The 25,929-nt window shown below is 46.6% G+C and overlaps 2 protein-coding genes across 4 annotated transcripts in view; one reads left to right on the top strand and one right to left on the bottom strand.

Annotated features, from left to right (window-relative positions):
• Positions 1-5,753, top strand: part of Atrn (attractin) — a 121,621-nt gene extending 115,868 nt beyond the window's left edge. Inside the window, exon 29 of one of the 2 annotated variants that reach the window (XM_085834097.1) lies at positions 4,686-5,753. In XM_085834097.1, coding sequence (XP_085690223.1) covers positions 4,686-4,735 — 50 coding nt within the window. In that variant the 3' untranslated portion in view covers positions 4,736-5,753. Of the gene's footprint in view, positions 1-1,191 lie in introns of both variants that reach the window. The other variant, XM_021156919.2, reaches the window with a different exon arrangement.
• Positions 5,754-15,251: 9,498 nt separating this feature from the next.
• Gfra4 (GDNF family receptor alpha 4) lies at positions 15,252-17,402 on the bottom strand. Of its 2 annotated transcripts, XM_085829262.1 has the most exons (4): positions 16,917-17,402; positions 16,702-16,836; positions 16,081-16,157; positions 15,252-15,941 (listed from the first exon to the last, which is right to left on the bottom strand). In XM_085829262.1, the coding sequence occupies exons 1-4, from the start codon at positions 17,341-17,343 to the stop codon at positions 15,891-15,893; spliced, it is 690 nt and encodes a 229-aa protein (XP_085685388.1). In that variant the 5' UTR covers positions 17,344-17,402; the 3' UTR covers positions 15,252-15,890. The 2 variants fall into 2 exon arrangements, with proteins under 2 accessions (XP_085685388.1, XP_085685385.1); XM_085829259.1 differs by lacking the exons at positions 15,252-15,941; positions 16,081-16,157 and having other exon boundaries at positions 16,517-16,836.
• Between the last annotated feature and the right edge of the window lie 8,527 nt (positions 17,403-25,929).

The raw sequence follows: 25,929 nt of genomic DNA, 5'->3' as shown, positions 1-25,929 counted from the left end.
GAACCCAGGTCCTCTGGAAGAACAGCGAGTGCTCATAACTGCTGAGCCATCTCTGCAGCCCCTACTATATACTTTTTTTATAGTTTTGAATTTTTTTTCTTTTTGGGTATTGCTAAGGATCAAATATAGATCTACTATTTATTTTTTATAACACCCATTAGTATTTTTATAACTTACTACATATTTTGCCAATTATTTTATACATGTCCATCAAACATGTAAATCATAATTTATATAAACCTTGTGTTAAAGCTGGAGGCATAGAAGGAAGATTGCTACATAGTGAAGTCTAGACTACCCAGGGCTATATAGTGGGACCCTGTTGCAAAGAAAAAGTTCTCTCTTTAAACACAAAGGCAGTATGAAATACAGTTTAGGACATACCTTGATTCTGAAGCTGTGCATAGGAATGCCTCACACAGTGTCCTGCTCAGGACTATACTCAGATGCAGTGGTCTGAGGGACTTGGTGTTGTCTCAGCCAAAATAACCTGGAGTTTAGTGGGAAAGTCTCCTTTATCCGTGTCCAGTCCTGAAGGGAAGCCTTATTTATGTATGATGAATCAGGACCCATTGTCTTCATCTTACTTGGCATCCCCCCAGCACTGAGTCTCTGAGTTAGCCTTACTTGGACAGAGTGACTCTCTGGGCACTCTGGACAGCATCTCCTGCTTCAAAAGGGCAAGATCTTTAGAAAGCACAGAGATGGAACAGGTCTTACATGGAGATATAACAGCTTTTCCTTCCTCACCCTTTACCTAATGCTTCTACCCTCTGGAAATCCTCATGAAACCCTGCTCCTTTCTGGGGACCCACCCCACAGCAGGGTTATCCATGCCAAGCTTCCTCTACTTTCTCTTTTTGAGGAAGCACATACACACAAAGGCTTAGTAGCTCACACATCTCACTGTGAAGTAGTGATACTTTCATTGCTACCTTCTGGAAACAGGCAGGAGTAGGCACACACTCAGAGCATGGCTGCACTCTCATTCACTTGCCACCCTGAGGCAGAGCACACGGCTTTGTGATCTGCTATGGAGGAGAGAGAAATGAGTAGTTAGGTGTGTATAAATAAGCTAAAACCATCACCCCTTTATCTTTCACTAGGGAAATGTAAAAAGAAATCTGAAATTATTTTGTAAAAAAGTAAGCTGCTTCATGACACATGTCCCCTCTTGTGGGTTCTTCCAAGGTCTCGCTGTGGCCAGTGCCCTGGTGGACATTTCTCAGCAGATGCCAATAGTGTACAAGGAGAAGTCAGGAGCTGTAAGAAACCGGAAGCAGCAGCCCCCTGCACAGCCTGGAACCTGCATTTGATACTGGGGCAGGAATTCGCCCTCACAGAGGGGCATGTGGTCCACGAAGCTGTCTACAGGGGAGGCTGCAGGCAGGAAGCAGGCGTGGGGCAGAAGACTGGGAACCCTTGAAGCGTCCAACTCATGTGCATGATCATACAAGCTATTTTCATGGCTCACCCCTCTGTGTCCAGCATCTAACCTTTTACTTCTGTGTAGGAAATAATTTAATTACAAGTCCAGGCATGGTCTGCTCTGCTCATGGGTGGAGGAGACCAGTGCAGACCCCGTGAGAGCTGGAGGTGATGCTGAGGAGACCAGTGCAGACCCCGTGAGAGCTGAAGGTGATGCTGAGGTCCCTTGTGGAAGCCTCTCTTGGGAATCTCAACTGCAGAGGAGCTGCCCTCTGTCCGCAGCTCTCCAGCATGGTCCTGACACTCCTCAGATGAACTGTTCTCATCGGAAGCTTGCTGTCTTTTTACAAGATGTGCTTTTACTCTCTTCCAGGAAGTAGCTTTTTTCTAGCTGAGAATTAATAATGGTCTTTCTCTTTGGAAGTCATATCAAAGTATAATTGATGGGGGCCTTGTTTTGTTTTGTTTTGTTTTGTTTTGTTTTTTTGGAGACAGGGTCTCACTGTGTAGTCCTAGCTGGCCTGGAACTCACTATGTAGATCAGGCTGGACTGAACTCACAAAGATCCACCTGCCTCTGCCTCACAAATGCTGGGATAAAAAGCATGAACCACCAGGCCCAGCAAAGAGGGCTATTCTAAATGCCAAGGCCAATGGAGTTAGAATATATATAAAAAATGCAATTGATAATTGTCTATAGGAACTTGATTAATTTTAATCCATTCTTTCCTTCTCTTTCTCTCACTGTCTTACACACATGCACACATACACACACACTAAGTGCCTAGACTTTGAATAGATCTAGCAATTGGACATTAGTAAGCCTAAGTTTCTACATGATTACATTCCTACATTCTTGTAAACTTTAAGTAACTACCATTGCAGTCTGTCCTTTTTTTAAAGTCTAATTTGCAGCCAAGAACGAGTAATTCTCACCCCAAGCAACATCTAATAGGGACTGAGTGACCCCAACCCAGCCTAGTGTCACTTTAGGCCTGACGTTTGAACAACCCTCGGCTCCTTCTGCCAAGGCACCACAGAATGCACTTGCTCGTGCCCTGTGCCTCTTGAGCAGAAAAGAGCACTGACAACTGGGACACCTGGCTCTGTCTTCCTACAGCTGCTCGCACTGACCTGTGGGAACCTGTGGGTCATCCCCAGGCTGAATGGAGTACACACTAGAAGAGGGATGATGCCTAGCATTGAGGCAGCATCTGCTCAGCACATGGAAAGGGACCTGGTTCCATCTCCCCTGGGCAGGAGTTGGTCCAGCCTCCTCCCAGACCCAGCTGGTGGCTGTGAGGAGGTGGGGAATGCTCATGAGAATGAAAAGCACATGGGTTGATGGGAAGGGACAAGATTACCACGTTAGGAGGGTGAGCAGCCCTCTGCTATGTGCCCAGGACCCTGCCTGGACATTGCATTTCCCCATTTATGGTGCTCAGTATTCTGGCATTATGCAGCAGCCTCACACACCTGTCCTCTCCTGCTTCGTGTCCTACAGTTCTGCTATCACCTGACTAGAATAGCCCTCTAGGCAACAGTGCTCAAATGTATGAGTTTGGAGAAGTTAACAATCAGAAGAACAGAAACTGTAATGTTTCACCTTTAAATGCAGTGTTGACGAGGGAGCCTTTCTCTAAGCCCTGCACTAACCCCACTCCTCCCAAGACTCTTCCGGAGTGACAGTTCCAAGTTGAACCATAAATCACTGATGCACAAAACACTGCTATAAGGCTCACCTCTCAAAACACAGCTCTTTGTATCACTATTAAAGAGCAGAAAGTTCTAGAAATGATCCCAGCCTCATCCCCTATACAGTTAGGAGCTCCCCACATCTCTACCAAAACCCAGCACATGAGTATCTGCGTGGTCTAGCCTTTCATCTCCGTAACAAGCCAGGGGACTCTTGGCCAAAAGAAAGAAAGGGAAGTTGCACTAGGGCTTGTCCGTCCATAAGGAATTCCCCTCTGCTTTGCTCAAAGGACCAAATTTCTTTGGCCAAAGAAGTTGCTTCTATGTTAGTCCCATACCCTGAAGTAATATGTACCATGGCTCCCACCTACCTGCTTATGCTCTCCCCGCCCCCAGGGAAACTGTTTATTCTTTCAAAAGAAGCAAACAGCATTCATTTCTGCTCCTGTAATGGAGAAACAGCCAGCTCACCTGCATCTCCCTTACAGCCAACAGCTCCCTTCAGGCTTAGAGCAGGGGGAATGGCAGGGATTAAGAGCTCAGCTCAGAGCCAGTTACTAAGATGGAATGGATTTGTGACCCAGTAACTGTGTCACAAGAGACCATGTATATAAAATAGTCCTGACGACACTGACCTCTTGCACTTGTACATAACTATACTGTAGTGTCCAGAGTGTTCAGACATTCAGGGTGTACATAAACAGAAAAGCGTCATAATGTATTTTTATTAAACATTAACATCTGAGTTTCACCTAATCTGTTTCTGTGCCATATACTGGGTATCCAAGCTCTGGGAAGTCATCCTACCAGGCCCTGATCTGTTGATAAGGCACTATACACCATGCTGGTGTGTTCTGTAGCCTTGTGCCCATTAGGTAACTGAACAATGATTCAGCTCTTAGAATACCTAGGAAGACAGCAAGCAGGGTGACACACAGCTATGATCTAAGCATTCAGAAGACAGAGGCAGGAAGAAAAGAATTCAAAAATGGGGCTGGAGAGATGGCTCAGTGGTTAAAAGCACTGGCTGCTCTTGGTCAGGACACTAGTTCAGTACCCACATGGTGGCTCACAACCTTCTGTGACTACAGTTCCAGATAACCTGACACCCTCTTCTGGCCTCCTCGGGTGCCTGTGGTGATCCACCTGGTGCACAGACAAACACCCAATACACACAAAACAAAAGTAACTCAAGAATAGCCTGGGCTACATAGCAAGAGCCTGTCTCAAAACAAACGAACCTATGAAGAGCCAGGCAGTATATCTATTTACATGGCAGTACACTAGAGAACTCAGGAAGCAAGAGTGTTCATCACTGTTGTAATTTCAAATGCTCCTTGTGATTTCTGGCATCTCTGTGGGGTGAGGTGTTCTGTTACTCTTCAAATTCAAAGACTGTCACCCGTGAACGTCAGACTTTGCAAAGGGGCTCTCTAAGCTGCACTGTTGTGGCTTTGTCTAAAATTTTAATGATGTTTCTGAGAACCATGTTCTTTTTATACTAAAATCTGGGGATGGGAGGGCTCATTTGTTGATAAATAGCACTATTTTCCCACACCTCAGCCTCCTGTCCCCGTCCTGGTCTTCCCTACACAGTCTGGAGAGGGCTCTGAAAGGTCCACAGAATGTGACAGACACGAAAGCAAACCATTGCCCCGTGACCTGACCTGGAAGAAGACTGTCAGCAAAAGGAAAATACCAGAATATCTGGAAGGCTTGAAGTGTAAGATGGGATCTCTTTGGGAAATTGGATGAAGAAAAGCAGAGCGCCTCTGGTAGGTGACTCTGCAGCCTGCCAGTGCCCGCCCTCTTTCTACACAACAGAGTGTGCATGGCGAGGAAGTGAGTCACCTCCTTGGGGGATGGTGCTGTTTTTATGAAAACCTCTGATCCTTGGTGTCCTTTAATTGATCTGTTCAACAAATATTTACTAAACACTTCTAAGCTAACATTAGGGCAGTGACTGAGGTGGAAACCCAGCTCTTTAAACAGCTGTCATCCTAGGATAGCTTCCTGGAAGCAGAACCAAGAAGCCAGAAGGTTCTTCCTAGGGTGGCCTTGGCTCCCTGAGGGAATCTGAAATGCTGACCCTGTCACAACCTCCCAGCACGGTTTTGGAATGAGACATCAGCCTGGCCTCCAGCAGAGCAGAGGCTCTGGAGCTCCACACCCTGCCTGCAGGGAGCCCTCAGGGTGCCCTTCAGAGTACAGGGAGAAACTAAAGGCAATAACAGAAGCTGCTCTCAGAGCCTGACTGTGCACAAAACACTAGTGAAGCCTGCTGAACTAATTCTGCCTCTGGAAATCTTTTCTGGTTCTTTACAGTTTGTTGTTTTGTTTTGATCCAAGCTTAGTTTGTTACTATGTGTAATTTAGCATCTGCTGCACTTGTGTAAATATGGAGTAAGTATTGTAAACTATTTAATTGCTGGGATTGTTGGTGTTATACATACATTTAGGACTGCAATTTTTTGGTATTTTTTGTATTGTAAAATAACAGCTAATTTCATCAGGAACAAGAGAATTAAGGGGGTCTGCATTTTAAATGCAGATGTGAAGCACTTGTATATAAACAAAAGTAAATACTATAATACAAAGTTCCTTCTGAAATAAAAGTAGATCTGGTAAAAATGTGCGTTTCGTTCTGAATGTTCAATGCTAATTTTGTTTTATATTTACATTTTAGTCCTTACATTAGCAGTGAGGAGACAGACACAGCAGTGCATTCTCACCTTGGCAGCTGAGGAATCCCCTAGAGTAGACTGCAACTCAAGGCTCTTGGCTTCCACACTGAAAAGAGTTTCTGTTTATGAAGCAGAGTTTAGGAAGTTTAGTGAGGGACTTAAGGACTTCTTTTAATGTTTGTGTCTACGTATGTGGGTACATATATGACACAGCAAGCATGTGGAAGGCAGACAACACCTTAATGGAAGTGGCCTGAAGAACAAACTCAGGACTTCAACCTTGGCAGCATAAACCTTTACCCAATAAGTCCTCTCCAGTCAAGGATTTAAAAGTATTCACTTGCTTACACATGTGCCACAGCACACAGTGGAGGTCAGCACAACTCTTGCGAGTCAGTTCTCCCTTACCTTGTAAGACCTAGAATTCCACATTGCCCAGGCTCTGAAAATTAGGTTGGGTCCACACTGGGCCATGGCTGATGAAATGTTGGAAAAGTGATAACACCAAACTTTTGCACAGAAAATATTTTCATCTGGGGCCTTCCCTGGAGTTCACAGGTTAAAGTTTTGGAAGGAACATGGGTCCCTGAGCCACCACTTACACAAAAACTACCTGATCAAGAAGAACTATTCTGGGTTTCTGTTGCTAAAATTCCTTCCCACACAGAAATGTAAGCAATGTCTGCCCCTTCAAGGGTCCCAGCAAGAAACCAAGGCACAATTCCACCAAAGTTCACTAGAAAACCAGTGAGTTTATTGGGCTTCCATGCAGAACATACATGAGGCGTTACTTAGAGAAGTGTGGATGCTCCTCCCCCTAACAGTCCACACCCTGAAAAGCCTTACCCAGCAGGGATGAGGGCGTCCCCAGACCCACATAGATGGTGCTCCCATTCCATTTCTCCCTGGCATGCAAAGAAATAGACAGAAAAATAGATTATATATAATATACACATAAATTATATAATATATATATAATATACAGATAGATTATACACGATATATATAAAACACACAGAAATAGAGTATATAATATATAATACACACAGATTATATATAATATATAACACAGATTATATATAACATATAATACACAAACTACTCAGCTATTAAAAACAGTGAATTCATGAAATTCTTAGGCAAATGGATGGAACTAGAAAATATCCTGAGTGAGGTAACCCAATCACAAAAGAACACACATGGTACGCACTCACTGATAAGTGGATATTAGCCCAGAAGCTTGGAATACCCAAGATACAATTCACAGACCACATGAAGCTCAAGAAGAAGGGAGATCAACGAGTGGGTGCTTCTGTCCTTCTTAGAAAGAGGAACACCCTCATAAAGTAGGGGCAGGGGTGGGGATAGAATAGGGGGTTTCCGCCGGGCGTGGTGGCGCACGCCTTTAATCCCAGCACTCGGGAGGCAGAGGCAGGCGGATTTCTGAGTTCGAGGCCAGCCTGGTCTACAAAGTGAGTGCCAGGACAGCCAGGGCTACACAGAGAAACCCTGTCTCAAAAAACCAAAAAAAAAAAAAAAAAAAAAAAAGAATAGGGGGTTTCCAGGAGAGGAAACCAGGAAAGAAGGGAATAACATTTGAAATGTAAATAAAGAAAATACCCAATAAAAATGAAAAATAATTTTGAAATGGGGGAAAAATAATACACAAACCAAGTAGATAGATTATATATAATATATATAACAGAGATTAGATAGATAGATAGATAGATAGATAGATAGATAGATAGATAGATAGACCAACTGCTCGCCCCTCCACTAGGTAACATGCAGTTAAGGCAGAGCTGCATACAACAGATGTTAGGGATACTCAGGTGAGAATCTCAGGCTCTGCTCCACCCATCTATGCTGGGGTGTAAGCTGTCAACAAGTTTAGCTGGGATGATGCTTTGCAAGAGGGCACAGCTGAATGCCCTAAGTTGGTAGATGCTTGGCTCAGAGGAGTCACTACAGCTCTGCATCAAGGCAAACTGACTTGAGATGAGGGCCTTTATTTTCCAGATCTGTATCCTGGAGCATCATTCACCTGTTACTACACTGAAAACATTGGTGTTGGTTTCATGGCAGATGACAGGCAGTGAGAGAAGTACAGCAGTGGACTGCTGGAGGTGGGGGTTCTGTCAGGACCTGGGAGGTTGTTTGGTTAGTAACTTGGAAAGCAACAAGTTTTTAGCTAGAGGGAGAAAAGCTGGAGATAACTGTACTTGGTTGATTTCTTAAATATCAAATTTTATTTTATGCATATGGGTATTTTGCCTGCATGTATGTCTAGACACTACATGCTTGTGGGGCCCACAGAGACCAGAGGAAGTTGTGTGAGCCTCTGAAACTGAAGTTACAGATATTACGACTTGAGTGCCTGAAACTGAACCTTGGTCCTCTGGAAGAACAGCCAGGGCTCCTAACCACTGAGCTCTCTCCAGCCCTGACAGAACATCATGTACTCCAGGCTGGTCTCAAATTTGCTTTATAGCCAAGAACGGTCTTAAATTCTGATCCTCCTGTTCTCTCCTCCCAAGTATTGGGGTTACAGGTCTACACCGCTGTGTTTTCTTGAGCAAATCATTACAAATTGAGTTCTAAGCCAGGTGTAATAGTTCATGTAGCAACAATTCTGGAATTTTGGTCTCTTTAAAAAAAAAACAGAAATATTATAAGAATATATTTTCATTTTAATCCCAGGTGTATGGCATATGTCAAACTGCTTTGGACTGACTACAGTAGCTATGATTTTTTTCTTGTTCTAGCAGAGGTATGGTTTTGCCAGCTACAGATAGTTTCTGTGATTGTGTGACATTTGGAATTCTGGAAACTTTTCAGATGGTATATAAATATTAGAGCCCCACTAGGCAGAGTTGATGATTGTTGGTCACTCAGGGGTATTGGTTGTGGTTAGTAGTCTTGCTTGAAGAAGAAACAAGAACAAATTAGATTCAGATCTCTCTCTCTCTCTCTCTCTATCTATCTATCTATCTATCTATCTATCTATCTCTCTTCCTTTCTGTCCTATCTAGTGATAGGGGGTAAAACCAGGGTGATAAAGGGTTGGGGGGAACCCACAAAGTAACAAAAACTGGCTACAGGTGGCACCCAACTTGGAACTCAAAAATGCCATAGAGGAAGCAGCAGGGGATGAAGGAATGGATTGTGGCTGTTGTTGCTGGGATATTCCTCACTTTGCTCCCAGAGGGGATTTTCTGAGGTTTTGTTGTTTTGCTTTGCTTTGCTTTGTTTTTGTTTTGTTTTTCTTCTATATATTCTGTTTTTTAAGTAGGTTGAAATAATAGCCGAGAAGCTGAAATTTTTTGGTGTGGAAATGGAGCAGCCTGAGAAACAAACAATGTATGAAATGGGAAAACTAACGGGGCCACTCTACTCTCTTTTGTGAAAGGCTTGCAGACTTGGTGGTGCACCTGGAGAGTTTGTGGATGGAGATGGAAGCTCTTGGGAGACAAGAAACATGGAAAAAGAGAACAAAGGCTCAGTCTCAGTGACTGAGTAAGAAGAGAGCAGGAGTTTTCCAAAGAAGGTGCATGGGAGGGCCACTGGGTCAGAAAAAAAGGCTGAAAAATACCAAAGGACAATCTGCTGAAATAGCCCATTTCAAGAGAAAGGGTTCATCTCAAACCATCATTCTGACAGAGTGGAAGGAGGGGGTGGCTCAGGGTTATGAGATCACCATCAGTTTTTCCAGTTTTCCCATATAGCATATGCCTGCTAATGGTATGGAACAAGATTAAGGCAAAACAGGATGGTGTCCTATAGAAATGATAGCTCTAAGGTATTTTCAAAAGGCCATGATTTCATATGGAATGCATTCTCCTTATGTGGAACAGATATTAAATAACTGGGGTACACAAACTAGAATCCCTTCCCAAGATTGGAAGGGATTGGTAACAGCTGTACTAGAGACTGTCAGCCATTGCAATGGTTAACATGCTGGAGGAAAGAAGCTGTGAACATTGAACAGTAAAATAGAGCAAGGGGTATTAATATAGTGAAAGACCAGCTGCTAGGTGAAGGGCAGTACTCTAATGTACAAGCACAGACTCGGTGTCATGAAACTACTATAGAACAAGGTTGTCTCAGTGGCTATAAAACCTTGGGACAAAGGAGGAGCCAGGAAAAAGTCCAGTTCATTTACAAAGATTATATAAGGCTCTGGAGAAGCCTTCACTGATTTTTTTTTTTTTTTTACAAAGATTAGTCTCAGCTGTGAACAAAGCCATATCAGACCCTGACACAAGGCAGGTGTTGATAGAGACCTTGGTGTATGACAATGCACATACCAAAAAGTCATTAGACTTTTAAAGGCACAAGCAATGCCTATGGATGAGTGGATAAGACCAATATTAGTTCTAATGTGTACCGTGCTGATATCATTGATCAAGCTATAGCTAGAGATCTCTGATGTCAAAATGCCCTGTGCCTCAGTTGCAGGAAATACAGTCATTTGCAAGGAGTCACTGTGGCCAAAACTAAAGGTCTCAGATCTCAAAATGCCTGATGCTTTGTGGGAAATAGGGTCATTTGCAACAAAATTGTGAACAAGACATCTTTAAGGGCAATGGTTTTTCTAAATATAAACCAGAAAGAAGGCCTAGGCTTCCAAGGGTGTGCTGGCGATGTGGCCAGGGTTGCCACTGGACCAATGAGTGTAGGTCCAAAGGAGATACTCAAAGTAACATATTACCATCATGAAATGGCCTTGGGGGCCTAGCTTGAGGCCCTGCAGCAAAAAGTATGAGCCATTTCAACCAGAGAGTGGCATGGAGACTCAAAACCTTCACTGGGCACTGGAGATTAAATGCACACTAGCTATTGCAGGCATGGCTCTAGACTTGACCACAGATAAACATCTTGCTCTATCCCCCAAAATTCAACATAGCTACTGGAGTTTATGGTCTTTTTCCCTCAGGGACAGTAAGGATAATCTTGGGAAGGAGAGGATTGACTTCCTAAGAATTCATTGTGCATCCAGGAAGTATAGATGAATATTTCAAAGGAGAAATTAAAATTGTGGCATATGTAAAGGTAGAGATCCAACTTAACACAGGCAATAGGGTTGCTCAGCTGCTGCTGTTTCCCTCTATCAAAGGCAAAGCAACTGCAGCAGAAAGAGGAGAGGCCTAAAAACCTTGGCCACTGACACAAAAATTGCTTATTTCATCAAAAATGTCTGTTTATAACTTCCCACTACACAGCACAACAGAAGGGAGCTTAAAACAGAATGGGGGAAATGTCACAATTCTACAATTTTTGTTTCCAAAAAAAAAAAAAAACACAGAAATATTTTAAGAGTATTTCTGGACCGTTCCCAGCAGCTGACTATGATTTGCCTCGTGCTCTAGCAGAAGTATGATTTTTGCCACCTGCAGATAGTTTCTGGGATTGTGTGACATGTGGAATTTTGGGAACTTTTCTGAAGGTATATAAATGCTAAGGCCCTGATGGGGAGGTTTGGGGGTTGGTGGTCATTCTGGGGGGTGGGTGTGGTTAGTAGTCTTGCTCAAAGAACAAACAAAAAAGTCATTCGATTCAGATGTATCTTTCTTCCTTCCCCCACTCTTTCTCTCCCCCCCCCCGCCCCGCCCTTCTTTCTCTATCTAAGTGACAAGGATGAAACCAGGGGGATAAAGGGTGGGAAAAAGAAGAACCCACAAAGTAACTCAGGCTGGCTACAAGTTCATGCCAAGAATCCTAGGACCTTGTTGTTTAAAGGATTGTTTTATTTTGTGAACTTGAATGTTAAATGTACATACATGTTAAATGTATGTATGTACACCATATGCATGCATACAGAATCCAGAAGAAAGTACATTATACCCTGGAATGGGACACAGAGTTCTGAGACAGCATGAGGATGCTGGGAACTGAACCCAGTTTCTCCACAAGAGGAGTAGGTGCTCTTCATTGCTGAACCTCTCCTCTAGCCCCAATCCTAGCATTTTGGAGGCTGATGTAGTAAGGTTATCCCAAGTGTGAGGTCATCTTGGGCTATATAATAAGTTTAAGACCAATCTCAGCTCCAGAGTAGGACCCTGCCTCAAAAACACACAGGTGGAAAGATGGGTCGGCAATGAAGAGCACACACTGTGCCTCCAGGGGACCCAAGCCTGGGTCAAGCACCCTTGTTGGGCAGCTCACAACTGCTTGTAACTCCACCTCCAGAGGATCCTAAGCCACCTTCTGGCTCGGCTTCATGGAGGGGACAGGTATGTGGGTATCTGAGTGTGACGAATGAGCAGCAGGTGAGTCTCGCTGTGGCTAGCACAAAGTATGGGCTGAAGAGCAGGAGGACAGCTGAAGGTGGCCTTTCCTGAGCAGCTGGGTCAGTTTCTTCCTGGCTGCTTGGCTGATCTCATTTGTAGTGAGTGCTTATAGGCTGCTCATTTGTAAGTCTTTTCCTAGGAGCCCAGCTTGTCTAGGCGTTGTCTTTGCAACTGGCCTTGTCTGACAGTGACTTTCAGCAGTCTTAACTGCTTATATGCATGGTCTTAGGAAAGAAGGCCTGGTGAATCTGATCCATTTCAGGAACTTCCTGAAGCTATTCTGAATTTACTTTACAAGCTTACCTGCAGGATGGAGGATCGCAGCTCTTTATAAACATCCTGTCCTAAAATACCCTGTTGTCCCTCTCCTCTTTTACATCCTGTGTCTTGAGAAGTTTGCCTCCAGGATGGAAGATGTTCAATTCAGAGGACACTGTTGCACAAGCTCCCAGCACCCACATGTGAGCTCAGTGCTCGCCTTGGCTCTAGCTCTGCCCTGTGAGTTTTTTATTTTGTCATCATAATCTTTTCCTATATCCTTCCTTGTTCTGGGAACTCATCTGGTTCATTGTTTTGGCATTTTGAGAAAAGCTCTCACTATACAAATCCGTCTGCCTCCAAATCATCTTGCCTTAACCTCCTCAGTACCAAGATCTTAACACTTGACTCATTCAAGTGTGGGGAAATGTGGACCAGTAAGAGAGCCCGGGAGAGCCCAGGACAATCTGTAGCCCCATGGCTGTTGTGTCAGAACCACCCTGGAAACTGTCTTAGCTTCCAGAGTTCCGTCAACAGAATCTGGTTCCTAATTTCTCCACTTATAAAAACAAGTGAGAGAAACAGGAATCTATTCAGATCTGGCAGTCTGAGCAATCAGTGGGTTAACATCTAGAGATCTGTTCTGCATCTCCTCGCCAGCTGGCAGAGCATGCGTAAGGAGGGAGGGAACAAGGGCAATCACTCACTCTGGGACTCAGGCTTGCCCCTTGGGTCAGGTGTTTCTGAGAGACGTGATCTCTGCTTCTCTGTTTCTCTCGTTACCATCCCTCATCCTCTCCCCTCCTTCTGTCCCCTACTTACCAATTTCACTGGCCAGTGTCCATATTTCCTGCAAAACCGATTTGGTTTAATGAGCTTGACTATGCCCGACTCCTTTAGGGAGGGTGGGGAAAGGGTAATGAGGGCAGTAAGTGGTTTGCACAGCCACTTTGCACCTGGCTGCTGGGCCCCGAGCCAGAGGAACATGCATGAGCCATGAAGTTTCCACTGATAAATCCACAGGTGCTTCTAGCACCTGCCTTTCTGACTCAGCCTCACCGTGCCGCCTGCCAGCTGTGAAATCTGTGCCAACAACAGGTAACCGAGACCCAGGCGCAGGGCCAGGACAGCTGTCTGACACTTCCTGACAGGATGTGGAGGCTGACAGTTGTGATGGAGAGGAGATGGGGAGGACAGAGACAGGTTCAGCTTTAAGGCACCGGTGCCACAGAGCACCAGACAAAAGCCAGGGCCTTCTTAGGCAGAAGTAACAGAAACCAAACAGGCAGTTCTACTAGTTTCCTGGGACTGTTTGTTGCATTTGCCAGTCTTGGTAGTTTTAAAAAACAAAAACAGTTTGTTCTCAGCACTGGCAGAGCTTTCCTCCTCTGGAGGCTCCAGGGATCCAGACTCTCCTCTGTAGTACACTGGCTTCAGACATCCCTTGCCTATGGTTGCCTCACTCCAAACTCTGCCTGTCCTTGAACTACCTCTCTCTGCACTGGCTTTATAACGGAAACATGAGATTGTGTTTAGGGCCTGCTTGGGTGACCTCCTCAGGATCTATAACATAATCACACCTCTACCGTATGAAGTGACGATTCGGTCCCAGTGTGTAACACATTTGCCGGCTCCTGGCCTCAGGACAGTGACCACCACCAACTGTGGAACTTGACTATGTGCACATCATCTTCCTACTAGCTTTAGAAGGCTTATATCCACACTTTCTACCCAGAATTGTATTTTTATTTAGAATCATTCCCACTTTTAAAAACCATCTCTGTGGTTAAAAGCATTGCAGACGGCTTGGGTTTTGATCCCCAGGACCCACATCAAATGGTTCACAGTGTCCTGGAACTCTAGTTCCAATACCCTCTTCTGGTCTCCATAGGCACTACATACATATGGCACATATATGTATACTCAGGCACACACATACATTTTAATGTCTACCTTTTATGCTAAATATCAAAGAGAATCAAGCAGTGGAGTTGAGCACACTCACATAAGGAAATCATCAGACAGACACTTCATCCTGTGTTGGAGCCACTTTGCGGCTGGAGTAAGCAGGGCAGAGTGATATTTTCATTACTCTCTGGCCCCAGCACCCCCTGCCTCTCCCCACCCATTCGTCCATGCAGGTGGGGAAGGGAATTCTCTTTGTGAAATGGGAAGTTTGGACCCAGCTTCACTCTCACTCTGCCCAGTACCTCCTCTGAGAAACCCTCCTATCCCAGGTGACCTGCTGGCTGTGACTCTCCTCAGCAAGAGGTCCATGACCCACACTGGGCCACTAATGTATCATCCCCAAATGACGAAAAGGAAGTGTATCTTTCTCTCTCTCTCTCTCTCTCTCTCTCTCTCTCTCTCTCTCTCTCTCTCTCTCTCTCTTTTTCTTTGGTCTTCTTTTTGAGACAGTGTTTCTCTGTATAGCCCTTGCTGTCCTGGAACTCACTTTGTAGACCAGGCTGGCCTCAAACTCAGAAATCCGCCTGCCTCTGCCTCCGGAGTGCTGGGATTAAAGGCATGCATCACCAATGCCCGGCTGCGTGTCTTTCTCTTAGTGGTCTCTGTGGAGATGCTGAGTATGAAGCTCATCCTAACCACCCTTCAGTGGGGCCTTTTCTAGCTACTGAGCATCTGTGTGAGGACTAGTGATCACAAGGTCCCTTGAACCCTTGAGACAGATGTGCCTGAGCCCAGTTTCCTCGGGCATTTCCTCAACCCAGTTTGACCTGACTAAAGCCCAAAGCTCACTGATAATGCCAGCAAACACCATCTGTGAGTTTGCAAAGGAATCACAACACATGCATTCAGTTTCCGTTGCTGGCTGCTGCTCCAAAGATGGCTATATTTATTCTCAGGTATTCAGACTCAAGAGTAGTTCTGGAGGTATCCAAGGCCACACAGGTCTGTCTCCACATTTCCAGGTCAAATGACAGAAAACCAGGTTGGTCTCAGTGCACATGGGTTTATTGAGCCACTGCAGGTGCTGGGGAAACCATGGCAGGGAGAGCCTGGGAAGCCAGTGGGGTGCTGAGCAGGAGGGACCTGAGTCTTTCCTTAATGTCTACACACTGTGTCATAGGTGACAAGCCACGTCAGTGCTGGGACACGGGTAAGCTTAATGATGAGTAATGGCTAACTGGGAGGGTATTTAGGCAGCCTTGTCTGTCAGCCTGTTCATATGATCTCCTTAGTGCCTTGTCTTCTTGGAAAAGGATAGTTCCAAATTCTAGGAGCGGGGGCTAGTCTCTGTCCTGCTCTGTAAGCCCAGGGGGTCTAATGAGGCCTCATCTATGGTTGCTCAGCTCTAGGAGGGGGAAGAAATAGACAAGATGCCTACTGACAGGGGAACACAGGCTTTTCAGTCAGACCCTAGCCTCCAGCCCCCAATCCAGAGGACAGCCACACAGGGGTCCAGGCCTGCAAAGGGCAGCAGACCTGAGGGCAAGGGAGTTTCAGTTCAGTGAGCAGTCATCGGGAGACATGGCAATCAGCTGTGTCGTCCACGGTTCACGTGTTCACCTTCCTAATCAGAGCAGGGCCTGGAGAGCCAGGGCAGCGAGTGCATACAGCCAGGACACCTTGGGGGTTAGGACAAAACAAGGGCCGTTTCTGCCTCCAGCTCTTCTCAGGCCACTCATGCCTTGCCTAGGAAGGGTAAGCGAGCACAGACGGAAGGATTCGGAAACTGTCAACTCCCCGTCCTCTCCCCATACCTACCCGCAGGAAACAGCACCCAGCAGTCTGGTCCTGCAGAACTGATGGCTGCAAGCTGTCAAAGGCTTGTATGGCACCATCTGCAGAGTGCAGAGATCCAGAGAAGGCTTGGCCAGGAAACCCTAGAAACTACCCCACTCCCTTGGGACAAAAATAAGACACCCTGGAGCCTGCAAGGCCTGGCCTGAGATGGAAGGTCACTGTGCTAAGAATGACCCACAAACTGCTAGTGAGGTTGACAAGGGCTGCCCCCTCTCCCTTTACAGGTGAACACAATCGGGATTAATAAGAGTTTAACTCTCAGCTACTAAGTGGCAGAGACAGGCTTCAAACAGACCCCCAGAAATCTGGAACTGAGCCATTCCACCCAGAGGCAAGAACAGCAGAGGTAAGTTGGGCGCACATGGAAGAAAGGGCCTCCCCATTAGTGCCAAAGGGAGTCTCCGGCCAACTTCAGGCCATTGGACACGTTTTAACGCTGACTTCCACCCATACACCATGGCATGTGCACACTGTCCATCGCCCACACCAAACATGACGCGACATAAATAAGACCCACGGGCCAGGCGGCTTGGACTGGGCCACAGATATCCGTGGTTCCCCGGGACCTCCAGGCCCCCTCACCCAAGCAGGGGTTCCTTGTAAAGAGCTTGCGGAAGGCTTCGCATTCTTCGCGCCGGTTTCCACTGGCCTCACAGCCGCACCAGGGCGCAACGCGCGCGCTCACGTTGTCCAGGTAGTTGGGGGTGACCACGGTGCCTGCGGGGGCCCCCAGGGCGTGTGACCGGCGCCCCGAGTCTGCCTCCGCCGTCCAGCCCGCCCGAGGCCGCCCAGCCTACCTACGAGGCCTGCGTAGGCGCGCAGACAACGCGGGCCCCCCTCCTCCGGGCAGCGGGCGCGGGAGCCGGGCGCGGGAGCGCACGAGGCCTGGAAGGCAAGGAGACGGGGCCTGCGCGCGCCCGGACGCGGGTGAGCGTCCCAGCCCGCCCCGCACGCACGCACCGGCACAGGCGGCTGCGCTCGCAGCGCTCCAGGGGCTCCAGGCAAGAGGGCGGCACCGACCCCTGGCCGGAGAACGCGCAGGCGGGCGCGAAAGTCTGGCGCCGGCGCTCGGCGCACGCGGGGCCTTCGCACCCGCAGAAGAGCAGCGCATGCGTGAGCGCCGGAGGTCCACGCGCGAAGAAGCGGCGCAGGGCTCGGCGGCAGCGGGAGCGCACGCAGTCCCCCAGTCCCGGCCTGCCCCCGGGCGCTGCCCGGCCCAGGCATCGTGCCACGTACTCAGAGCGCAGCTGCTGGCACCGCTCGTCTGCTGTACACGCCTCGGCCGCGTCCACGCAGCGATTCCCGTCCGTAAAACTCGCAGACCCTGGTGAAGGGCAGGCAGGCTGCAGTCCTCTGTGCTTGGTTCTCCACAATCCACACCCTTGAATTTTTGGGGAAGGGGTACCCAAACCCAAGGGGAAAGAGTGTGGCCCATAGGCATGACCCGTTGATCTTGAAGAAGGGGCATGAGCAGGCACTAGGACGTGAATGGATGCACTACTCAGAGATTGGGCCTGACCTTTCCCCAGAAGCTGAGGTTCAGCCTCCACCACCATCTCCAGAAATGGCCCATGTATCCACAGAGGGGCTACTGAGCCCCTTCTATCCTCCCCAGCTCTGCCTGACAGGACACTAAGGCTTAATGGACACACTGATCATAGCACTCCTCATTCTCCTCTTGACACGCGGATGGTCCCTTCTCTGACACATGGAAACCCCGTGAGTAAATCTACAGGTTTCGGGCCCTCCTCCCATCCTGACCTGTGCCTCCTGACCCCTGTCCACATGCTTCTTCATTGGTCTGAGTCTAACTCAGCTCACTGAGAGGGACTCTGGCTCCGGACCACAGAAGGGGATTCTGAGCATTGGATTCTCGACAGGTACTGTATATTGAACAGCACATTCAGGCCCTGGCTTCCAGATGTAGATTCAGACAGACCAGACCCCTGATGGCAGACCATCCTGAGACAGACCTGGCCGTTTATCAGTAGTTTCAGGGAAGACTTATGTAACTTATGTCACAGATGACAACCCATTCCGGGGAAAGAGAATGCCTGCCTCTGTTGGAGTAGCAGCTGTGTCTGAACTTGCCAGTGGACATACGTAAATCCAGCCAAGTCACCAAATTCAGGTTTATGGCACTTCCTTTTCCCACCTTCTTACCTCTATGGCATCCCAGACTCAGGAAAATCGCCTGACCTGGCCTCTCATCCATCAAATGTGCTCTTCTCAACATGGTGTGTCTCTGCTCTAAGAGCCACCATGATTCAGTAGGGGACTCCCAAGAGCAGGAGCTCTGAGGACCACATTTGGGCAGGGGGAGGAAAGGAAAAAGAAAGTCCCCGGGGCACAGGTATCAAGGCTAGATTTGGGAAGGGTGGCTCAGCTGAATGGAAAGATGGGGTACAAGGCATTGCACAGCGGGGGTGGCATATTGTGACAGGTCCTCGGCCACAAAGCACAGCCATTTTTGAGCATCCCTTCAGCGACCCAGCCTTTTCTCTGGTCACTCTTACAATTCCACCTTGTCACTGATGGTTAGGGCTAGAAAGGGCAGGGGCTAGGGGCCAGGGCCAGGGCCAAGGCCAAGGCCAAAGAGGAGACAGGCTCTCACCCAGCAGCAGCAGCAACAGCAGCAGTGCAGACTCCATGCAGTAGGCCATGACGATTGGCAGAGAGAGCCCCAGTTGGACAGATGTCTCTTCCTAGGACCAGCTAAGCCTGGAAGGCAGTGGGCACCTGCCGACAGGTGCACTCCCAGCTTTAGAGAGGAAATAACATCCTGCTCTCTTCACTCTGTCCCCACCCCCAGACAGCACCTTCAGGTGGATCCAAAGTCACTAAGCCAGGGCCTGAAGTTACTGGATAGATCCAGAGTACTGGACCACCTGCTGTGCACAAGTCATTGGCTCCTAGTGGGAACAGTTAGTTCCTCCTGGGGGCAGGGGTAGGGGAACTTCTTGAGACTCAAAAATTAAGCAAGAATTAAACCTCTCAAGTCCAGAAGAGCTGAACGTGTGAGATTCACAAGGCCTCTCCTCAGGGTTACAGGCAACGGCTGAAAGAAGACATTCCAGCAGGCAGGCTACCCGCCAGCCCTGCACTGCTCACCACCCATGTCTGAGTGGGTGATTTTTGACAATTATGTCCCTGTAAGTAATCCCAATAAACTTAAATAAATAATGAGTAGAAATAATAATAACAAATTCCCCCAAAATAAGTATTTGCCAAATTGGACTTTGGTGGATTTATTTCTCTGGCCCAGTGTCAGTTGCCTGTCTTAAGATGAAGAGGCACGTGTGCTGTATCTCCTCAGGAAGCCTCTGACAGAGCATGCACTCACCACACGCTCACTCACACGCACACACACACACGCACATGCACACACACACACATGGGGTTGCTACACTCAGCTTTTAATGGTTTAGCTGGGGGGGGGGGGGGGGGTTGAACTCAGGTTCTCATGCTGGTGTGGGACTTCACCAATGACGTCATCTCCCCAGGCCCTCTGCACCAGGAACCTTGGTGTTAACCAGGGCCATTCTGTGGGAAAGGGAAAGAATTGACTGTCTAGGAAAAACAGACCAAAACTTGAAGAGGCCATCAGGAACCATTTTACAAAGCATCTAAGTTGACATCTAACTCCAGGATAGGAAGGGTAACCAAGAGTTGGGAGTCCACCTGAGGGCTCAGAGAGAGGCATTTTTGACTCCTGAGTCCCATTTCCCTTACCTTCTCAAGGTCCACCCTGCCACCATTCCCTCGAGAAGGGGATGTTTAAACTCTCCTTCACCTTATCCCCATTCTTCATAAGACTTCTCACTCGTTATTTCCTGGACTATTTCTACTGAGTCAGTCTTACATTTTCTTCTGGTCAGATTAAGACACAGCATTGTAAAGATTTTGTTTTATGTGTCTGTATGATGTTACCCAAGGCCAGAAGAGGGCACCAGATCTCATAAAGCTGGTTGCTGGAAACCAAACTCTCTTCCTCTGGAAGAGCTAGGCAGGTGTGGAGGGGGCAGGGCCGGGCAGGGCACACCGTGGCTGGGAAGGCCAGAGTGGGCTTGTTGGGGGATGGTTTTGTGCACTGTGTGTTCAGATGCTGACTTCTTTGCCCCAGACATCTGGTTGCAGTCTGGAAGATAGCATCTCTGGATCTCAATGTTGTGTAAACATTGTTTTCCATCACCTCTGATTGGTTAATAAAAGAGCTGGTCCGCCAATTAGCTGAGCAGAAGAGATAGGGAGGGACTTTCAATCCCAGTCATGGGGTCCCAAAGGAGACCAGAGAGTAGATAAGGACCAGGAGGAGGAGAAGGTGTGGAGAAACCACATGGAGAGACCAGGAAGATTTACCATGAGAAAACAGCCATGAGAACATACATAGACCAGAGTGAAGCAGGGCAAGACCAGAGGGCAAGTACCAGGGCATTTGGTTGGGTAGTAGGTAGTCTAGTCGGGTTAGGATAGATAAGAATCTGCCCAGATATTAGAGTACACACTCTATTAGCTTGTTAATAAAAATGCCAGGTCTCTGTATCTTTATGGCTAGAGGGGGCATAGAAACACTCTGCAGTTATTTGGGAGCAAAAGGGACATAGAACCCCCCCCCCCAAGATTACTATTACAGGGGCTGAATCTGTGCATTGACCTAGGACCAGGCTTGGGGACTGGTAGAACCAGGACCAAGGAGGGCTATGTGCCTGATAAGGAGTCAGCCAGCCGTGGCCTGGAGTCAGAGCAGGCAGACCAGGACATGTTGGAGCCCTGCCAGGAAGAGAAGGCCTGGGCATGGAAGAAAATGTTCCCCACGTGTTTCATCCTATGGAATGTGGCCTTTTGATTTTATAGAGGGTTTATTTATACAGCATTGAGACTAAGGGTGATTTTCCTTCAAACATTGAGGAGCAGCAGTGTCATGATTATGACCCCAGGGCAGGGTGACAGTGTTCCACAAGAACTTGTTCAGCAGCTGGAACAACCTCCCCAGACATGCAGCAGTGTACTGTGGGGCTTGCACTGTCTGCAGGAGGGCCAGAAGGGACTAAAAGTACGCGTTCACAGCTTCCCAGGCCACACCCTGTTTCCAAGAATGTCCTCACACAGTCAACACAAGAAAGAACCTGGATGTGTTCCAACAAAAATCTATTTCTGAACACTAAAGTTTATGCTAATTTTCACATTCATGGTTTCTTTTCTTTTTTTTTAAGCTATTTAAAATACAAATATAAGGAAGGGCTGAAGAGATGGCACAATGGTTAAGAGCACTAACTGCTCTTCCAGAGGTCCTGAGTTCAATTCTCAGCAACCATGTGGTGGCTCACAACCATCTGTAATGGGGTGTGATACCCTCTTCTGGTGTGTCTGAAGACAGCTACAGTGTACGCATATACATAAACCACACACACACACATCTTAAAGAACAGACCTAAATAAGGCGATTAGCGGCCTGTCCTTTGCCTATTCTTCACAGTTGGGCACTCCCTGTGCAGAGGCTATTAGTAACCTGGACATGGCCTACTCACCAGTATTTTCCCTTTAGCTGGTCTTTAGCTGTTGTGTGTATGATAGAATTTTATAAAAGTATCTCCTTCATTCAAAGAGCCTGACTATCTGCTGAACCTCACAAGCAAGTCAATATGCCATGAAATCACTTAGGACCTAACCTGTTATCCTCCTGTGTGCTCAGCCTGTTTATTTAATCTCCCTTTAAGAGAACTACAAGAAAATCTGTATAAAGAAGACTTGATGTCTCTGTGGTATGATTAAGGGCCAGGTTTTTATAGTAGATATGAGAAAGAACAGCCAGAGCCATCTAGAAGAGTCCAGGGCAGAGAGAGAGAGAGGCAAGTAGACGGAACATGGCTGGCAGACTGGACACGGCAGGGCTGTCTGTGACACAGACGTGCCGAGGTCAGAGAACAGAGAAGCAGGTGGAGAAGGAGGAGCAGAGCAGAGGAAAAACAACGAGAATAGCAGGGCTTTACATCAGTGTTTGTTAGGAAAGGCTAATGTTTAGTGTTTCTTACTACGGAAAACAAGCATGGAGGTATACACCTGTCCTGGCGGTTTGGATGTCATGTCTCCCATATTTGTGGGCATTTGAATATTAGGTCCCCAGTTGGTGACCCTGTTTGGGGAGGTTTAAGAGGTGTGGCCTTGCTGGAGGAGGGTATTTGCTGGGGCAGGAGCTGAGGTTTCAAAGCCTCCCACAATCTCCAGTTTGCTCTCTCTGCTTCCAGTTTGTGGTCTGAGTCTGAGCCCTCAGCCCTCAGGTTCCAACTCTGCTACCATGCCTGATGCTGAAACGGGAACATCCCATGTAGTCTCCCCTCCCCCAGCCTGAAACCTGCTTGCTCAGGGGTGGAGCTTCCCGCTCAATCGATCTGCCACGCCCACTGCTGTAACCTGCCGCTTTGCTGTTTGGAGACATACACATGGTCACCCTGCTACTGGTCCCCAGACTATTTGGCGGGAATCGGGGCCCCCTTCCCCTGCTTCATAACTGCGTGCAGAACAGTAAAATTGAGCTTTGATCAGAATGCCTGTCTTAGCTGCATTTCTTTCTCTCGCCGCCTAGCCCCTCTTCTCTTCCAGGTTTCCAAAATGCCTTTCCAGGCTAGAACCCAGGCTGTGATCTGCTGGCCGGACACAACAGTCCCAGAAATCTCATGCTGAGAGAAGGAAAAGGTGCCAGTCAGTCTGTCAGAAAGAGATCCCGTCCGGTTCTAACAACTTTCAGGCCATCTCACAGGGTGAGACTGAAGCCTAGATAAGTGTGGGTGAACGGATCTCTGTGGGTTTGAGGCCAGCCTGGTCTACACAGTGAATTTCAGGGACAGCCAAGGCTGTTATGCAGAGAAACCCTGTCTGGAACAAAACAAGCAAACAGAAATCCAAGTGCATTTGCACCCAGTGTGCTCGGTCTTCAGCGTGCACGCTCTCGATGAAGACTGTAGTTTTGTCCTGCTGGGAGCTTTTGCTTTGCTTGGGTGTTCCTCTGTGTGATGCTGAGACTATTTCTAACAGGTAGGGACCAAACCCAGGTCTTGGTCTATGCCACACAAGCACTTTACCAGTTTCAGCTCATGCTTCAACTTTGCTGTTTTAGATTTATCTTATTTTTTTAGTTGTGGATGCCACATGTGTATGGGTGCCTGTGGAGGCCAGATGTAGCAGATCTGCAGCTGGAGCTACAAGTGATGGTGTGGGACCTGATATGTTTGCTGGGAATTGAACACTGGTCCTCTGGAAGAGTAAGATATTCTCTTAAAGCTGAGCCATCTCTTCATTTCCCCCTGCTACAACATCTTTAACCCATTTGTGCCAGGAGCCAGCCCTGGCGGTTCTTTCTGCTTGGTTCCTCTTGAGGCAACAGAGGGGGAAAAGTGTCAGCCAGGGTAAGACTTGATCTTATGAGATATTTAGGGTTGCTGTTTTAATAATAAAACATTTACCTATCTTAAGTTTAAGTCACTTTGATACTGTAGCTGACCTGCCTGAGTTCCTTTTGAGGGTCAGAAACTGCAATCTCCTTTAGAACCTCAACTTAAAACAGCCTTTGTTCTATCTCCTCCGGGACTGCAGCTCTAACTCCCAGCCTGCTAGTAGAAGTCGTTAGGAAGAAAAGGGGACAGTTTGACAAGTGATTTCAGCCTGTTTCTATGTTCTCTCTAAACAGTGTCCTAAGAAAGTTCTCTAAGAAAATGGATCTAAGAAAAGGATTAATGGCTAGAGCCTTTTCTCTCTTGTCTAGATGCCTCTCGACTGTCAGGCTAGGGGGAAGATTGAAGCAATAAACCTCTATTGAACCAGGAGAAGAGAGTCACACTCACAGAAGGAAAAACCTTTACACAAGCAAATATGTATAAACTCACATGAATTCATATACAGATTCATGCATATACCCTCACAAGTCCCCATTCGAACCAGTTGAGCCCAGCTTCCATGCCATCTGATAATTGCACATTTATATATACACACACACACACACACACACACTTATGTGTGTATATGAAGCAAAAGCCCAGTCGCCAATGCAGAGAGAACTCACTCATTCTGGCTGAAAAATGAGCTCCAATCTTTATTGCATAAAGAAAGAAAACACTTCTACACTTTTATTGCTAAATGAATTACAACCAAGTCTGTAAGAAGGAAAAGCTTTATTCTCTTAAGACTAAGCCTGCCTTGGTATTAAGAAAAGACCTGTTCTGCCCCATGGTCAGGAGAAGCCTGCCTGCTCCTTCTGCTCTCTCTGCAGCTTCTTTTTTTCTCTTTCCCTCTGCATTCTGCATATCTCTCTCTTAATTTTTTATGTTGCCTTATAGTTTCTAAGTTATTCCACTCTGCATTCCCCTTCTAATCTTGCTCTCTCCTCCTGCTCTGATGCAACAATGGCCTTGCTCTCTATGCTCTTGCTCCCAAAGCTTTCTCTCCAAGGTTACATCTCCAATGTAATCTTTCTTAGTCTTCTGTACCCTTTCTAGGAGAATAGATCACATGGCTTTTTCAAACAGTTCCTCCCCCCCTTTTTAAACAAAAGTTCACTGGAAGTTCAAACATAAATAAGTTTACAGCACAGAATATTCATCTATTAGGAGTAATTATCTGGCTAAGCATTCGTCATCTTTCACCAGTTCTACAGGTTCATAAAGAGTTCAAAAACATAACTTTTGTGGGTAAATTTTGTATTGATAAACCCAGTCAATATTTTCTCTTCTGTCCTTGCACCTATAGCCTATTGTTAGTTCCCTTTTTTAAGACCACTGGTTAATGGTTTTACAACCTCTTAGAATGTGCTCTAAGTTGTAGATGCCTGCTTGCTATCTCAGAAGCAGCTAACTCATGACATTTGAAGACTGGTAGAGTTCTTATTGAAGTTTTCATATTAGAGAAGACTTAATAGAAGTCCTATTATAAAAGAGCTTAATAATTACTAATATAGGTTTAGGAATTCTTATAGGATCATCATTAAGAATTGAGAAATCATCTATTTGGGCTGGAGAGATGGCTCAGGGGTTAAGAGCACCAACTGCTCTTCCAGAGGTCCTGAGTTCAATTCCCAGCAACCACATGGTGGCTCACAACCATCTGTAACGGGGTCTGGTGCCCTCTTCTTGTGTGTCTGATGGTGTACTCATATGTATAAAATAAATAAATAAATCTTTTTTTCTTTCTTATTTTTTTTTCCCCGAGACAGGGTTTCTCTGAGTAGCCCTGGCTGTCCTGGAACTCACTCTGTAGTCCCAGCTGGCCTTGAACTCAGAAATCTGCCTGCCTCTGCCTCCCAAGTGCTGGGATTAAAGGCATGCACCACCATCGCCCTGCTCTTTTTTCTTTTTTAAAAAAGAAATCATCTATTTGTCTATATAGCATCATTACAAGAGAGTACATCTTCTTGTTCTGCAGAACATTCTGTTCAAAACGGTGGGCTAATACCTAGTGATTGTTATATATATTTAATAATACCAGGAAAAGCATATTAATAGCAGGAATCTTTCCTAAAATGAAATCTCCTTGTCCTTGCCTACACAAGCAAATCCATCACTAATTGTACAGTCCATGGCAGAACCGTCTCAGGAAGATCACTTGCTGGCTTTTAGCTTCTCCTTGGTGGGTCCTGGCACTTTTGTAGCCATTCTGTAACCTATGTATATGTACTAAATATATAGGTATGATTAATATTAATTAAATTCGTATAATATATTAAATAATAAAATAATATTTTATATTACACATATATTATGCACATGTTATAATTAACATATAGTAAAATAATATCAAATGATAAGATAATAAAATTAAATA

This window comes from Mus caroli, unplaced genomic scaffold (genome assembly GCF_978045245.1).
Source record: "Mus caroli unplaced genomic scaffold, Mus_caroli_1 scaffold_2, whole genome shotgun sequence".
NCBI classification, from domain to species: Eukaryota; Metazoa; Chordata; class Mammalia; order Rodentia; family Muridae; genus Mus; species Mus caroli.
Note: the sequence above shows the minus strand (reverse complement) of the source record. Positions and strands in the feature narration are given on the sequence as shown.

Bases quoted from the DNA above. Each gene is read 5' to 3' on its own strand.
- Gfra4 (XM_085829259.1), bottom strand. From the start codon at position 17,343: ATGCCTGGGCCGGGCAGCGCCCGGGGGCAGGCCGGGACTGGGGGACTG. The intron at 16,837-16,916 runs GTAGGCTGGGCG...GGGCCCCCGCAG, and splicing joins CGCCTACGCAGGCCTCGTAG to GCACCGTGGTCACCCCCAAC.